The 15,758-nt window shown below is 50.6% G+C and overlaps 2 protein-coding genes and 4 non-coding genes across 6 annotated transcripts in view; 4 read left to right on the top strand and 2 right to left on the bottom strand.

Moving 5' to 3' along the window:
- Positions 1–15,758, bottom strand: part of LOC139057015 (uncharacterized) — a 218,104-nt gene that overhangs the window by 165,574 nt on the left and 36,772 nt on the right. The window lies entirely within an intron of this gene.
- TRNAD-GUC (transfer RNA aspartic acid (anticodon GUC)) lies at positions 2,532–2,603 on the top strand. Its single transcript has one exon. It is a non-coding gene; the product is annotated as a tRNA-Asp (tRNA).
- TRNAD-GUC (transfer RNA aspartic acid (anticodon GUC)) lies at positions 8,216–8,287 on the top strand. The gene has a single exon. It is a non-coding gene; the product is annotated as a tRNA-Asp (tRNA).
- On the bottom strand, positions 9,933–10,582 carry LOC139057014 (tigger transposable element-derived protein 6-like). The gene has a single exon (XM_070534820.1). The coding sequence runs from the start codon at positions 10,574–10,576 to the stop codon at positions 9,974–9,976; it is 603 nt and encodes a 200-aa protein (XP_070390921.1). The 5' UTR covers positions 10,577–10,582; the 3' UTR covers positions 9,933–9,973.
- On the top strand, positions 13,077–13,148 carry TRNAD-GUC (transfer RNA aspartic acid (anticodon GUC)). Its single transcript has one exon. It is a non-coding gene; the product is annotated as a tRNA-Asp (tRNA).
- TRNAD-GUC (transfer RNA aspartic acid (anticodon GUC)) lies at positions 13,319–13,390 on the top strand. Its single transcript has one exon. It is a non-coding gene; the product is annotated as a tRNA-Asp (tRNA).

The raw sequence follows: 15,758 nt of genomic DNA, 5'->3' as shown, positions 1-15,758 counted from the left end.
GATTCATCCTGTCTAAAAATAGGGTAATTAGGGGCACACCAATCTATGCCAGGATAGTTAAAATCCCCAAAAAGAAGAATGTGTGCCTTAGGGTGTCTAGTTTTAAGTTCGTTTAAAATGTTGTGAAGTTTACGGGGGAATTTGGGGCTATTGTGAGATGGTCTATAACAAACGCCAATTGATATAGATATTGGTGTGGCGCGACAAAGGAGCCATAATATTTCAAGGTCTGATGAGATGTTTATGTGGGAACACTGTAGCTTATTGCTTGTAGCAATAAGGACGCCACCCCCTCGAGAATTTGTGCGATCAGTGCGAAAAAGATTAAAGTTAGGTAGGTTACAAAGAACTTCAGCGTCACTTATGTTATCAGTCAGCCAGGTCTCTGTCAAGATGAGCAGGTTGCTGCCCGTTGAAGACACGAGGCTGGACACAAGATCGCTCTTTGGAAGCAGGCTGCGTATGTTGGTGTAGATAACCGAGAGGCAAATATTCTCTCGAGGGGCGGTATCGCACAGGTTAGGTTTGTGACGATGGCGAGGTAAGCGCTATGCTATTTCCGCAACCGTTTCTGTGGCGGCATCGAAGGTGTAACGTTTCTTTCCGAGAAACAAAGTCTTGTATCGCAGGGAGAACGGTCCGGTTTCTGCTTTTGCAAATGCGACAAGGTGTTTGCGTGCTTTACGAACTGGAAGGGAAAAGTATTCTCCAATGCTAAAATTGGTGCCCTTTAACTTGGGCCCGTTTGAGAGGACAGTTTCTTTTGTTTTATAGGACAAAAATTTAACTATAATCGGCCGCTGACGGCCATCTTCGTTGATTCTTCGCTCAATTTGACATGGGTCCAAGGTTATGCGTAATTTGTCATGACAATGGCGGATTAGCAATTCTTCCGATTCAACGAACGTTTCGCGCGAATTAGAATCCGAAAGGCCATAAAATATCAAATTGTTGCGGCGTGACCTATTTTCGGCGTCATCCAACCGAGCTTCAAGGTTAGTAACAAGAGCAGCAGTCTTAGCGGATACAGATTGGGCAGACTGCAGATCAATTTTGAGAGTTGAAATACCCTGGAAAACACTTTCTAGATCTGCTACGCGCTTGATCAAATCAGAAATACTTGTGTCAGTAGAACGCATCTGATGTTTAAGGTCCTGTACATCGGTTATTTGGTCCTGGCCGGTTGACAACGTCTCCAGCTTAGCAAGAACACGGTCCAATTTGTCAGGACCAGGGTTCATCTCTATATCGCCCGACAAGAGCAGGAGGGATTTCATAACACCAAAACATTCACCAGCGACACAAATGCAACACTGCAGGCTCGGCAGCTGTACCAGACAGTAGTTGTTAGTTTTTTTAGCGAAAAGGCAGCATGGTTTACTAACCTGCATTGCGAAAGTCAGTGGATGAGAAGGCTGTGTCATGACACAACCACCGAGCCCACAAAGCGCAGGCGGGAAGCGGTGCTCTTTATACGCTGGCAGGAACGATGTTGTCGCTGCCGATTGCGCTTTCCATCCGATGTCGAGGATCCAGTGGGGGAGCGCGGCTTTCGTCGACGCTTCCGAGGCGCTCAAAACAAGAGCTCCGTAGTTCCCGTTGCAGAACGGCATTTCCAGCTGTGGTACGACGACCGAGGAAACGTTGAAGAATGCTGGCAAGACGTAGGCGAAGGTACTCACGAGTACCTGCATTGCGAAAGTCAGTGGATGAGAAGGCTGTGTCATGGCACAGCCACCGAGCCCACCTCGGTGCGATTTACTCGCTACAGTGCACACCGCTGCCTCATTATCAAGTCTAGTTATGGCGCTTACTTCCAGTGCGGCTGTCTCTGCCGCTATGGCAATCGTTTCAGCTTGGGCAAGTGTGAGCTCAGTTTTTTCAAGCAGCGTCTGCTGCCCCGCCCGATTTCGGATGCCACACACAATGCGGTCCCGTAACATACGATCCAAACTGGTGCCGAAGTGACAATTATCCGCAAGCTTGCATAGCTCAACAACATATTCCCGGACAGATTCGCTTGCAGCCTGATCCCTTGTAAAGAACTTGTAACTGGCTGCAACCTAATTAGTCTTCGGCGCATAGTGGTTATTTAGGATGGTAAGTGCGTCCTTGTAACTCAGGGCGTTTACTTTCTGGGGGGCGCACTGTCCAGCAAGAACGCCTACCGTCTTCGTTGATAGTGGCGAAACCAAGAGCGCCCTTTTCTTATCATCTGTCTTAATATCATTTGCTTCAAAAAAATGCCTCCAGTCGAGTCAAGTAAATATCCCACTTATCTTGATTTTCGTCGAAACTTGGGGTACCGAGGTTCGTAGCCATGGCCATGACCGCCGATGCTCCCAAGACTCGATTACTTTCAGTACCCAGCAGGACTCCCAGAGCTACCGAGACGCCACTGTTCGTGGCGGGGTGGACACCTTCGTCGCCACTGTTGTAGCGGGTGGCAGAGTGACGAAGACGATCCAAGAGCTATTGCGATTTTTTTTTCAAATCGTGTATATATTGCTTTAGCTGACACCACGCATGTCTCCTCGTTAGTATAGTGGCCAGTATCCCCGCCTGTCACGCGGGAGACCGGGGTTCGATTCCCCGACGGGGAGTGTTTCTTTTTTCCTTCTCGTTTGTAGGCGCTCGCGGCGGCGCACTCGGCGCTCCTCCTTTCCAGTAGCTGCCTCTATCTTTTCCCACTTGTGGGCATGATTGCGGCAACGCTATTGCGATTTTTTTTTTCAAATCGCGTATATACTGCTTTAGCTGACACCTCGTATGTGTCCTCGTTAGTATAGTGGCCAGTCATTCTGCATCCGGCAGCCGAGCTGTTCGGATCGTAGGGTCATGGCCTCTTCCGGGGCAGCGACAGCGGCCACTTTTGGTCGCGGAAACAGGATCACCGACGACGATAAGGATTATCCGTTTATTTTGCCTCAGCTGCCGAAAGGACGAGTTGCATTTAACACCGTGTTTTCACACGGTGATGTACGCGCCAGACCTTGCAAGGTCGAAGATTTTAGAGACGCCCTACTGCCGACGGGACTGCTGCCGGACGTGGTATGCATAGGGGCGTACCAGATAAACCACGTCTGGGCGGTGACCCTGTCTGACGCCACTGCGACGAAGAGCCTCATGGCCCTTAAAGAACTGCAAGTGAAGGGAAGACGGTGCGTCATCGTGGACCCGCAAGACCAGCAGGTGAAGCTTAAGCTTCACTGGCTGCTCTATGGCGTTGCAGACGAGGACATACGGACGGCGTTCATGGCGTTCGGCAAGGTGGAGGAGGTAAGCCGGGAAAGGTGGCGCGTCCATGGCCTGGGCGACAAGACGTCGACAACCAGGACTGTGCTTCTAAAGCTGAAAAGCGGCGTGAAAATGGAAGACCTTCCTCATCAGGTCGGCGTCGGCGGAGAGCTGGCCTTGGTGGTCGTCCCTGGTCGACCCATGCAGTGCCTGCGCTGCCAAGGCACGGGGCACGTCCGCCGGGAGTGTAAAGTTCCGCGCTGTTCTCGCTGCAGACGGTTCGGTCATGTTGACGCCGACTGCGTCAAATCCTACGCCGCCGTGACAGGCCCAGCAGTGAACGACGTGGCCGCAGAGCACGTCATGGACGTGGTCGAGACGGGGGACGCCGCTACAGGCATCGGAGACCTGGTACCGACAGCGGCAGTCAGCGAGATGTCGACCGTCGGCGCAGAAGGCACGGTTGCTCAAGGTACTGAGAAGTGGAGTGGGAAGGCGCAGGGCGCGACTGCTGTGGGCCCCGCGACGGGAACTAGTGAAGACCCGCCCGACAACGGTATGACGACAATGCAGCAGGACGAGGCCGTGAAAGACGGCGACCGGACTGAGGCTCTCGGCGGCCCGGTCAAACGCCCCCACGACCAGACCAAGGACCAGGGTGAGGGTGCGACCAGCACCACCGAGGGACCACCGACAAAGACGTCCCAGGGGAGGCGGATGGGCTTCAAACCAAAGCCGAATGTGCCGCCTGAAAGAAAGCCTGTGATCAAAGTGTGGACGACAAACAGTGCCGGGAAGCCGGATGGCCCCGGAGGCGGCTAGCCAAGGGCTGGTTGTGAAGGGTAAGCACCATGCTCCGGGCCTACTTTTCTCGCTAGATTAAGATGGCTGAAATACCGTCTCTTAGTATTGCCACACTAAATGTGCGAGGGTTGGCGGCTAGTCGTAGGCAATGTCAGGTCCTACGGTTGGTAATGGACCATGACATACACGTACTAGCCGTCCAGGAAACCAAGGCTGACGGAGAGGAGGAGACCGGGAGCATGGTGCGACGATTCACGACTAGGTATTTTGTGGTTGTCAGTCATGCGGTAGGCACCTCAGGGGGGTGCATTCTTTCGGTGAAGAAGCTGCCGGGTTTACATATTCAAAGTGTGGCCCTGTCTGGCTGGAAGGATTGTTTTATGTGACTTTACGATCTCTGACTTTGCGTTTCGGGTCATATGCGTTTATGCGCCGAATTCTGTAGACGAGCGTGTCCTCTTTTTTTCGAACCTCTCTCAATATGGTTGCTGTAATAAGCGCATTGTGTTATTAGGGGACTTCAATTGTGTGTTGAGTGCTAGAGACCGAGCCAACAATGCCGGCGTGCGTGATAGAAGTAGTGACGTTTTGTCAAAATTAATTAATGAAAATGAACTTGATGATGTTTTTCAATGTCTCAAAGGGGGGCGTCAAGTGACATTTACGCGTTTTCAAGGCAGTAGCCATGCGCGACTGGATCGCATGTACATTTCGTTGGACACGATTCCAAGATGCCACGGTTATTGCGTTGTGCCCGTGTCATTTTCGGATCACTGCCTGGTAAAATGTAACATAGGTATAAGGAAAAGGGAACATGCTTTTAATTGGCATCTATGGAAACTCAATGACTTGTTATTAAACGATGCATCTTTTGTAAAGGCAGTACGGGATGCGGTTAATGAAATATGCGAAGATGCGGCTGATACAATAGCAGAAAAGTGGGAATGTTTTAAACAAAAAGTTAAAATGAAAGCCTTAGAAAGGTCAAGCTGCCTCAAATTTGAGAGGGAATCTAAAAAGGGTTTGCGAACACTACTTCAGCAGCTGATAACGCTTGAGTGCATAGAGCCTGGTCTGTACAAAGACGATGTGCGGAGCGTCAAGGAAAAGCTTGAACTGTTTGACAAGGAAGGCTATCGAGGTGCCATAGTGCGAGCACGAGCAGATGCACTAGCGACAGGGGAGACGCCCACTAAAAGGGCGCTCGGTTTAGAGAAGGCACACGGACGACGAAACCATGTCGATCACCTTTTAATGAATGGAGCTGTTGTTGACGACAACGAGAGCATAGCACACGCGTTCTTCCAGTACTATCAGTCACTCTTTGCATTTCAGGAAGCGAATTTAGAGGGTTTCAAAGCAGACTTTCTGCACCGCATGCCGCGTTTGAGTGAGGAAGCTAAGGAGCGATTAGAAGGGAAAATAACGGAGAGGGAAGTTGAAAAGGCAATCGACGATTTAAACTTGGGCAAGTCACCGGGACCAGATGGACTCAGCGCCGCCCTATATGAAACATTGAAAAGAGAACTGGCCCCTTTATTAGTAGAAGTATTTAATGAAGCGTACGAGCAGAAATCATTGCCACCTTCTTTTGGGAAAGCGCACACCATTCTAATTCCGAAGAACGATAAATTAGATAAACTGAGATTCGTATCATCCTATAGGCCCATATCACTAACAAATGTGGATTACAAGATATTTATGAAGATTTTAGCGACCAGACTTCAAAGCGTCATAAAGGAAATCGTTGCAGACCATCAAACTTGTGGAATCAAAGGGCGAACATTTTTTTCTAACATCCATAAGATGCGGTGTGTGCTCGAGTGCTGTGACGTCACCGGTGGCGGCGTTGCAGTTCTTCAGCTTGATCTTGAGAAAGCGTTCGATTGCGTCGCTCACGTTATTTTGTTCTCCATATTGGATCATGTTAATGTAGGTACCATCATCACTGAGGGTGTGGCCTTGGCGTACCAGAACTGCACTACAAGGTTAATTGTTAATAAGTCTCTGGGGGCCCCCATTAAAATCATGCGGTCAGTGCGCCAAGGCTGTCCCCTCAGTCCTCTGTTATTTGCTATATACATAGAAGCAATGTGTGTTGCCATTACTGCAAATAAAAATATACGTGGTTTTAGATTAGCAGAATTCGAAGTGAAGCTGCTAGCGTATGCTGATGAGGTTGCAGTGTGTTGCACAGACGAACGAAGTGTGACTGAAACAATTGCTGTAGTAAAACATTTCTGTGACGTCACGGGCAGCAAAGTCAATTGGGGCAAATCCCTCGGGCTGTGGCACGGGGAGTGGTTTTCGGCACCGGAATACTTCGCCAATGTCAACTGGGTGAAAACTCCGACGAAGTATCTGGGTGTTCCCCTCGACAGGTACAAAAGCAGCGATGAGTACTGGAGGAACCGAACTAATGAAACGAAAGAAAAAGCGGACAGATGGACAAGCACTAACCAGTCTATTTTTTCAAGGGCAACAATTTGTAATATGTTTTTTATAGCGAAGTTCTATTATGTTATGCAAGTGTTGCATTGTTCCAGGGCAAATGTGCAAAGGCTGCACAGAGTTTTTGCGGTCTTCATCTGGGGATCTGCATGGGAGAGGGCTAGCCGAACCAATTTGTTTAGAAGAGTGAAGGACGGGGGTGTTGGCTTGGCACATCTTTTTGTTCGTCAACTTGTCAACCGCTTTTTGTTTTTTCGAGATGTGCGCGATCCTTTTCTGCGCACCGTATGTCAACTCAGGTTGAGCGACGCGTTGCCGGCGTATGTTGTTAGTACGGCAAGCATGACCGGAAAACTTTGAGGTTATCTTAAGGAAGTGGTCGACAGCGTGCGTTTCCTGTCAGTTCGTTTTTCAAATGATTATCTGTTTGAAGTGAAAAGGAAAAAAAACTGTATAATGATGTGTGCGGCATTGTCTTCCCAGTGCCCTTATACAGAGTCATATACAGTGGAGGGCCAGGACAAGACGTCCTTAAACGGGTGAAACGCATGCAGGTGCCACCAGGGGTTAAAACCTTCTTTTTTAAGCTCCACACTGGAACACTTTCCGTGAAGACGTTTATGGAAGAGCGAGGCTGTCTTGTGCCGTGGGGATCACACTGCTTGATCTGCAAGAAGCCCGAAACCATCGATCACGTGTTCTTGCACTGCTGGGCGGCTGTGTTCTTCTGGGACGTCTTGAAGCGAACACTGAAGAAAGAATTACCTGTAAACCCCCAAGGGATACGGTATCTGCCAATTAAGGATGAAGAGGGAGTTCCATACGACTTTATTATGTTGAATGCACTCCACTGTATATGGCGGGCTCGCATGGCAGGGTACCATTGCGATGCCGACGCCCGCCCGGTTCACATATATTTTAGAGAATGTATGTCGCGGTTCGTTGATGTACAGAAATTGCAAGAATGTCCACCGGATTGGCTGTCGAGGCTAGAAGCTCTGACAGCCATGAAGGAATTTTAATTGGACGACGCCGGTCCCATACGGACAGTCGGCATTATCGTAATTTTTTTCCTTTTCTTTTTTTCTTCCCCGCAAGCTTGTATTCCTGACATGTGTGTAGTATTTGTATATTCAATGTTATGTCGAAAACCGGCATTAAATAAAAAAAATATATAGTGGCCAGTATCCCCGCCTGTCACGCGGGAGACCGGGGTTCGATTCCCCGACGGGGAGTGTTTCTTTTTTCCTTCTCGTTTGTAGGCGCTCGCGGCGGCGCACTCGGCGCTCCTCCTTTCCAGTAGCTGCCTCTATCTTTTCCCACTTGTGGGCATGATTGCGGCAACGCTATTGCGATTTTTTTTTCAAATCGTGTATATACTGCTTTAGCTGACACCTCGCATGTGTCCTCGTTAGTATAGTGGCCAGTCATTCTGCTTCCGGCAGCCGAGCTGAGCGGTCAGCAGAATCATGGGCTCCAGTGGAGCAGCGACAGCGGCCACTTTTGGCCGCGGAAACAGGCTCGCCGATGATAAGGATTATGCGTTTATTTTGCCACAACTGCCTAAAGGACAAGTGGTCATTAACACCGTGTTTTTGCACGGTGATGTACGTGCGAGACCGTACAAGGTGGAGACCGCACTTGTGGGCATGATTGCGGCAACGCAATTGCGATATTTTTTTCAAATTGTGTATATACTGCTTTAGCTGACACCTCGCATGTGTCCTCGTTAGTATAGTGGCCAGTATCCCCGCCTGTCACGCGGGAGACCGGGGTTCGATTCCCCGACGGGGAGTGTTTCTTTTCTCCTTCTCGTTTGTAGGCGCTCGCGGCGGCGCACTCGGCGCTCCTCCTCTCCAGTAGCTGCCTCTATCTTTTCCCACTTGTGGGCATGATTGCGGCAACGCTATTGCGATTTTTTTTCAAATCGTGTATATACTGCTTTAGCTGACACCTCGCATGTGTCCTCGTTAGTATAGGATTCCATTTCCGGCCACCACAGCGGACGGTCACGGAATGTTGTGCTCCGTAGGGGCGGTTCATGCGGCCCAGCCGGGCCGCGGTATCAGGCTTACGGAAACGTCTTCACAGGATTACCAGCTTGTTTTGCCGCATGTGCCATCAGGTATGACCGTGTGTAATACCGTGTTTTTGCACGGTGATTTGAAGGCCAGGCCCTATCGAGTCGAACATTTTCGCGATGCGCTTGACCGTCATAAGCTGTTGCCGGAGGTGGTGGCCCTCGGTGCCTACCAGATGAACCATGTCTGGGCTATAACATTCAAGGACGAAGTCGGAAAAAAGAAGCTGCTGTCAGCGAAGGCTTTTAGTGTCAAAGAACACCGCTGCGTCGCCATTGACCCTTGCAACCAGGATATTAGAATGAAGCTGTTCTGGCTGCTTCACACGACTCCCGACGAGGACGTCAGAGCAGCCTTGGCGCCGTTCGGAACGGTGACCGAAATTTCCAGGGAGTGGTGGCGAGTACCAGGGTGCGGCGACTAAGGTTCTCACACGCGTCTGGTATCGTTACGGCTGAAGGCTGGTATGACCATGGAAGACATCCCGCATCAGCTACGAGTATCAGAGGACCATGCGCTCGTGATCGTGGCACCGGCCATATACGGCGCGAGTGCCGTGTGCCACGCTGTGGACTCTGTCGTCGTTTCGGCCACGACGAGACCCAGTGCGTGAGAAGCTACGCTAACGTGACCGGGTCTGGCCGGAGCGACGCGTTAGACGAGCACTTGATGGATCAAGCGGACGCGGAAGAGACTGCTGGAGCGGGCGGAGACCCACGAGGCACGGAAGAGAAGCCAGTGGTCACGGCAAGCGTCAAGTGCCAACCCAGAAAGGGCAGTAGCGAGGCAGTGGCCAAGAATGAAGTGCAAAGGGAACCGTCTGCAGAAAATTCTACGGTGCGTGAAAGTGAGGGGGACGCGGAGGCTGCCGAGGGCGGTCTGCGACAGGGCAACTCTGGCGCGGCCTTCATCGAAGAATCCGACGAGAAAATGGACCAGGCCAGCGCCGTTTCAAAGAGACCTCGCGAAATATCCGATTAAGATGTCAGGCTTGAGTAAGACGACGGTGTCAGCAGCGAAGGGCCACCCGCGAAGGCTTCCTCTTTCCGGCGGTCTACACTCAAGCCCAAGCCGAACGTTCCGCTCGAGAGGAGGCCGACGCGAGAACATCCACCTGAGGGGCGCCAGACGCCGACCAATCCGCCAGGTGGTCGGCAGACGCCGACCGTCCCACCAGACGGGCGACAGACGCCGACTGTCCCACCAGATAAGCGGACAACGCCGACAGTTCCCCCGCGGTAGCGGGGTGCTGGTCGGTAGAAGGCTCAGTAAGGACTACAGTCCAGCCCACATATAACGAACTTCATCGTCACGTGGCATTTGTTCGTTGTATCCAAAGTTCGTACTAAGTGGACCACCTATAATACGGGAAAAAAGAGCAAGCGAGAGGAAAGTTCACTTTATTTTTGAAAAAAGTCCGTGATGCATGTCTGCTTCTTCAAAGCTGATCGCATCACTGCCATTTCTAATTTTTCCAGCGCGGTAATATGTTCATCGCCAAGGCCTCTGCTGCACACGAGTTCCTTAAGCGACGCGATGTAACCGATCGCGGTTGAAGCGTTCACAGCAACCGGCGGTAGAGCAGCATCCTCGTCATCGTCCTCGTCGGTCTCTGGGCAGTCAGGAAGGGCTCGCACTTCACGCACAATAGCTTCGTCAGTGCATGGCTCCGCAATGTCGGCGTCGTCATTAGCAGAAACGAAATCGTCCCAGGCAACGTCAGGTCCGGCCAGCTGCGTGTCAACGACGCGTTGCCACAAGTCCTCGTGCGACCGGCCTTCCGGTGGGTGATCTATGGCGTCCTCGATGCCTGGGCCCATAAAACCCGCCTTGCGGAAGCAATTTTCTATGCACTCCGTGGCGAGTTTCATCCACGCCGCTTTCAACATGTCCACGGCGGCAAGCAAGCTGATGCGAACTGGCATGGCACCATCAATCGCGATCAACAAGCGTTGGATGACGCGCCGCCGGTAGCACACCTTGAACGCATGAATGATGCCCATATCCAGCGGCTCGGTCGCTGGATATGGGCCCCTGTAGTTGACCGCCGGCTCGGTCAACTACAGGGGCCCGACAGCTTCGCGTTCGCTCTAACCGAGTGTTGAGACCACAACAGTTCGTTCTATGTGAGACACTGTGCCATTGCCCCAATGTATATTTTGACGGTAGCACCGCCCTCATTCGTACTAAGCGAGCGTTCGTTATATAAAGGTCAAAAATTCAATGTTACGACAGATAACCCACCCCTCCCCAAGATGATCGCCGCCCTTGAGAGCGGCATCCAGCAACTAGACCCTCAAGTGCGGGAACAGATCAGACTGAAAGCAATCGGCATAATAAGGTCCAATAACAACCGCAGAAGAGAACGCAACTAAACTTCCGACGAAATAAAAGCAGTGAGAACGCTGAAAGAAGAAAACAACATAGTGATCCTACCGGCAGACAAGGGGAACTCAACCGTTGTTTTGAACATGAAGGACTACGAGGATAAGGCGTCCGCCCTACTTGACAGCCAAGATTACGAGAGACTAAAGAAGGACCCCACTACGAGAACCCAGTCGGTGCTGAACAAGACGCTGATTGAAATATTCCGCAACCACCCAAATTCTCGAAACCTCTACCTAAAATTAATCTGTAGGAACGGATCCGCCCCTGCTTTCTACGGCTTGCCAAAACTCCATAAACCCGGAATCCCCTTACGACCAATCGTAGAGTTTTCGTGTTCCCCACTACGATCACTATCCACTTACTTGCATCAGATCATATCAACACTCACCGGAAGGACAGCATCGCACGTGCGCGACTCCGAGAATTTCATCAAACTCACATCAAAAGTCCGTATCGAAGATGATGAATGTCTGGTCTCTTTTGATGTAATCTCTCTGTTCACAAGAGTACCCATTAAGTTGGCTGTTTCCGCAACTAGAGATGCACTGGAACGTGACGATATGCTCAGTGAGAGAACCCCTTTGAGTGTAGACGAGATCTGCCGCCTTCTCGAACTGTGCCTGTCCAATACCTATTTCACCTTCCGAGGCAGCTACTACAAACAGGTTAAAGGAACTCCTATGGGGGCCTCAATTTCCGTTGCCATGGCTAACTTGACTATGGAGAGCATCGAGGAGAGAGCTTTAAATACTTTTTCCCCGAAACCAAAAGTCTTCCTTAGGTACGTGGATGATTGTTTTTGCATCGTGAAGACGAGCCAAGTCGAAAACTTGCAGAAACACTTAAACTCCATAGACCCGGATATACAGTTCACATATGAGCGCGAACAGAACGGATCACTCCCATTCGTAGATGTACGAGTTACACGAAAAGACGGCATTTTAAAATTTTCAGTCTACCGAAAACCAACCCACACAGGCCGCTACCTTCATTTCCAATCCGACCATCCGGCAAACCACAAGGCATCTGTTGTAAATTCTTTATTCAAACGAGCCGAAACTCATTCCTCATCGGAATCGGATGTAAAGAAAGAAAAGAGAACGGTTCTCAACGAACTTAAGAGGAATGGCTACACAGATGACTTCATTCGAAAAACAACCAGACAACAAAAAAGAAGCAAAATGCGGGACCTTCAGCCGTCGACTTCTCCCCAACCCCAGAAGCGAGTGTCCATCCCGTACATCAGAGGTACCAGCGAAGCGCTCAGCCAAATATTAAAAAAAGAAGGCCTCAAAGTGGCGCACAAACCAATAAACACTTTCAATATCCTCCTCCCTAAACCTAAAGATCGTCCACCTAAAGAAAAAGCTCAAGGCGTCGTCTACAAAATCAGTTGTGCCGACTGTCCGGAGTCGTACATCGGGGAAACTAAAAATCTAAAAGAAAGGATCAGACAGCACGAGAACGACGTCAGGACATTCAACCGTATTCGCAGCGCCGTCGCTGAACACTCTGAAGACGCCGACCACAAAATATCTTTCAAGGAAACTGAAATCCTTCAAACAGAAACGAACTGGCGAAAGAGACTACTACTGGAGTCATGGCACATTCAGAATACGGGGAATAACATAAACCGCGTGAAGGGCAACCTACCCTCGGTGTATGTCCATGGCCTTGGCGACCTGACGAAAAGAAGAAAAGGACGCGCAGCCAGATAGACTCCCGCTTGTTCCACCAACACAGAACGTCGGCGCGACCCTGTAACCTCCCCCCCCCCATCAAGGGCACCGTCGCGAGCACTCCCCCCAGCACCAGTCATCCCAGCACCATGGAAGCGCTCAACAACACACCCCCCCTTTCCTTTTGTTCCCCCCCCCACCTTTCCTTCTGTGAAGTGTCTCCCCACCTCCCGTGTTCCCCCCCTCCTTTCTTCAAAAAAGATGCTTTAAAAGCGGCACACCCCCACCCCCGAAGAACAAACCCCCCTGAAGAAGGAGCCGAATGGGCTCCGAAACGTCGGGCTAATAAAATTCAGTTATTTGGTTGGAGTCAGTCTCAAATCCTAATCAATTTCCCAACCAGACAGGCAATTCTGTCGAAATGTTTAGCTTCAAGTCCTCGTTAGTATAGTGGCCAGTATCCCCGCCTGTCACGCGGGAGACCGGGGTTCGATTCCCCGACGGGGAGTGTTTCTTTTTTCCTTCTCGTTTGTAGGCGCTCGCGGCGGCACACTCGGCGCTCCTCCTCTCCAGTAGCTGCCTCTATCTTTTCCCACTTGTGGGCATGATTGCGGCAACGCTATTGCGATTTTTTTTTCAAATAGTGTATATACTGCTTTAGCTGACACCTCGCATGTGTCCTCGTTAGTATAGTGGCCAGTATCCCCGCCTGTCACGCGGGAGACCGGGGTTCGATTCCCCGACGGGGAGTGTTTCTTTTTTCCTTCTCGTTTGTAGGCGCACGCGGCGGCGCACTCGGCGCTCCTCCTTTCCAGTAGCTGCCTCTATCTTTTTCCCACTAGTGGGCATGATTGCGGCAACGCTATTGCGATTTTTTTCAAATCGTGTACATACTGCTTTAGCTGACACCTCGCATGTGTCCTCGTTAGTATAGTGGGGGTTGACTTCCGGCCACCGTAGTGTACGGACGTGGCTGATATGAGCTCCGTCGGAGCGGATGTAGCGGCCGACCATAGCCGCTGTACCAGGAACGAAATGTCGTAGGACTATGCAATCATTTTGCCCCCACTGCCAACTGGGTACGTTGTTCGAAATACCGTTTTTCTACATGCTGATGTAAAAGGTAGACCATATCGCGCAGAAGATTTTCGTGAGCCACTGTTTCAACGTGTTCCGCCCACCGAGGTTCTTGCGCTCGGCGCATATCAAATGAATCATGTGTGGGCGGTTACCTGCAAGACTGCTGAAGGTGCCAAGAAATTTTTGGCCGAACCGGAATTGACGGTCAAGGGTCGGGGATGCATCGTAATTGATCCAAGTCACCGCGACGTCCGTCTGAAGCTTCACTGGCTGCTCTACCATGTACGCGAAGAAGACGTGCGAAACGCCCTCAACCCTTACGGTACCGTCTTGGAAATAGGACTGGATAACTGGCGCCTTGACGGCTACAGCCAACAGAGCACCATGAAATGCACAGTTGTGGTGCGACTGAAGGCTGACGTTACGTTGGATGATATACCACATCAGCTGCGCGTCGGAGGTGAGCTAGCCCTTGTTGTAGCGCCCGGAAGAGCGCCAAGGTGCTTGCGCTGCCAACAGATTGGCCACATAAGAAAGGACTGCCGCGTGCCGCGGTGCAACGTCTGCAAACGCTTTGGACACGCCGTAGAAAACTGCTCGAGGACGTATGCGGCAGCTGCCATGGCCACGTTGAGCACGGAGAAATCCGAGCTCACCATGGACGAAGCGGAAGCAGAAGAATGTCTGCATTCTGCAACAACATCAGGAGTACAAGGCACCAGCACCAAAGGAAGTAAGCAATTGGAAAACACTACTGCGGAAGATTTGACAGCCACTGTACAGGTAGAAATTACAGCAGACGCAAAAGCCAAGATACAGGGCTCCGAATTCATCGAGGGTGGTGCCAACAACACAAGTGGAAATAAAGACACAGTGGGAGTTCACCACAAGAGTGACGAAGTGGACGCCATGGATTGCCGTGAAGCAGAAGACAGCAGTGCGCTGGGAAAGAGACCACGAGACGACGCCGGTGCAGAGACAAAGGACGCCAACAGCAGTGAACCGCCGACGAAAGCGTTCACCAGTCGCCGGCTGCGGCCCACCCCAAAGCCAAACGTTACGGAGGGGGAGAAGAGGGCGGCTAAGCCGCCCACTTGACAGCACGGCTAACGCACCAGGGTTGTACCCCAATATCGGGGCACAGACTGTTTGGTGAGCGCATCCTTTTTTAAAGATAAAGATGGCTGTTAGACTTGAGAGAGCAGTTCGTTTCGCCACTCTAAATGTGCGCGGGCTTTCGTCTAGAAGACGCCAATACCAATTAAGTAGGCTATTTGCGGAACATGATTTAGACGTGATCGCCGTGCAAGAAACAAAAGTACACAGGGAGGACGAAACTGATCGAATGGTTGCGCCTTTCAGCGCAACGTATAATGTTTGTGTGTCACATGCTGATGGCTTATCGGGAGGGTGTGCAATTTTTATAAAAAGATCGATGGGTGCAGTTGAGACAAGTATAAGAAGCAGTGAGAGCGGGCGCTTCGTGGTTTGTGATTTGTCGTTAATGAATTTTGAATGGCGCGTGATTTGCTTGTACGCCACAAATCGTGACAACGAAAGGAAAGCATTCTTTGAAGAGATTGGTGGTTTCCTTGATTGTAGTAAATATGTGATATTAATTGGTGACTTCAACTGTGTGTGCGCGATTGAGGACCGCTCTAAACGTGTAAATTTGCGCGATCAAAGCGCACTGTTATTGACGGAATTGATTGCAGAGAATGGACTAGAAGATGTGGCCCTCTGCATGTCTAATGGCGGGGTTGAGTTCACACATTTTCAGGGACAAAGTCACGCGCGTTTGGATAGAGCCTACATCCCACTTGACCTTGTGATGTGTTGTGACGAATATGTTGTTATACCAGTGTCTTTCAGCGACCACTGTTTGGTAAAATTCACGCTTGGGACAAAGGCAAAAGTGCCTAAGTTCAACAGGCACCTTTGGAAATTAAATAATAGTATCTTGAAACATAAAAATTTTTCTAGAAAAGTAAGTGAAGCGTTAACGGTGCTGTATGAAGATGGAAAAGTCGACTGGGAA

The sequence above is a fragment of the Dermacentor albipictus genome, chromosome 3 (assembly GCF_038994185.2).
Source record: "Dermacentor albipictus isolate Rhodes 1998 colony chromosome 3, USDA_Dalb.pri_finalv2, whole genome shotgun sequence".
NCBI classification, from domain to species: Eukaryota; Metazoa; Arthropoda; class Arachnida; order Ixodida; family Ixodidae; genus Dermacentor; species Dermacentor albipictus.
Note: the sequence above shows the minus strand (reverse complement) of the source record. Positions and strands in the feature narration are given on the sequence as shown.

Coding starts and splice junctions, on each gene's coding strand:
- LOC139057014 (XM_070534820.1), bottom strand. CDS start 10,576: ATGGGCATCATTCATGCGTTCAAGGTGTGCTACCGGCGGCGCGTCATC.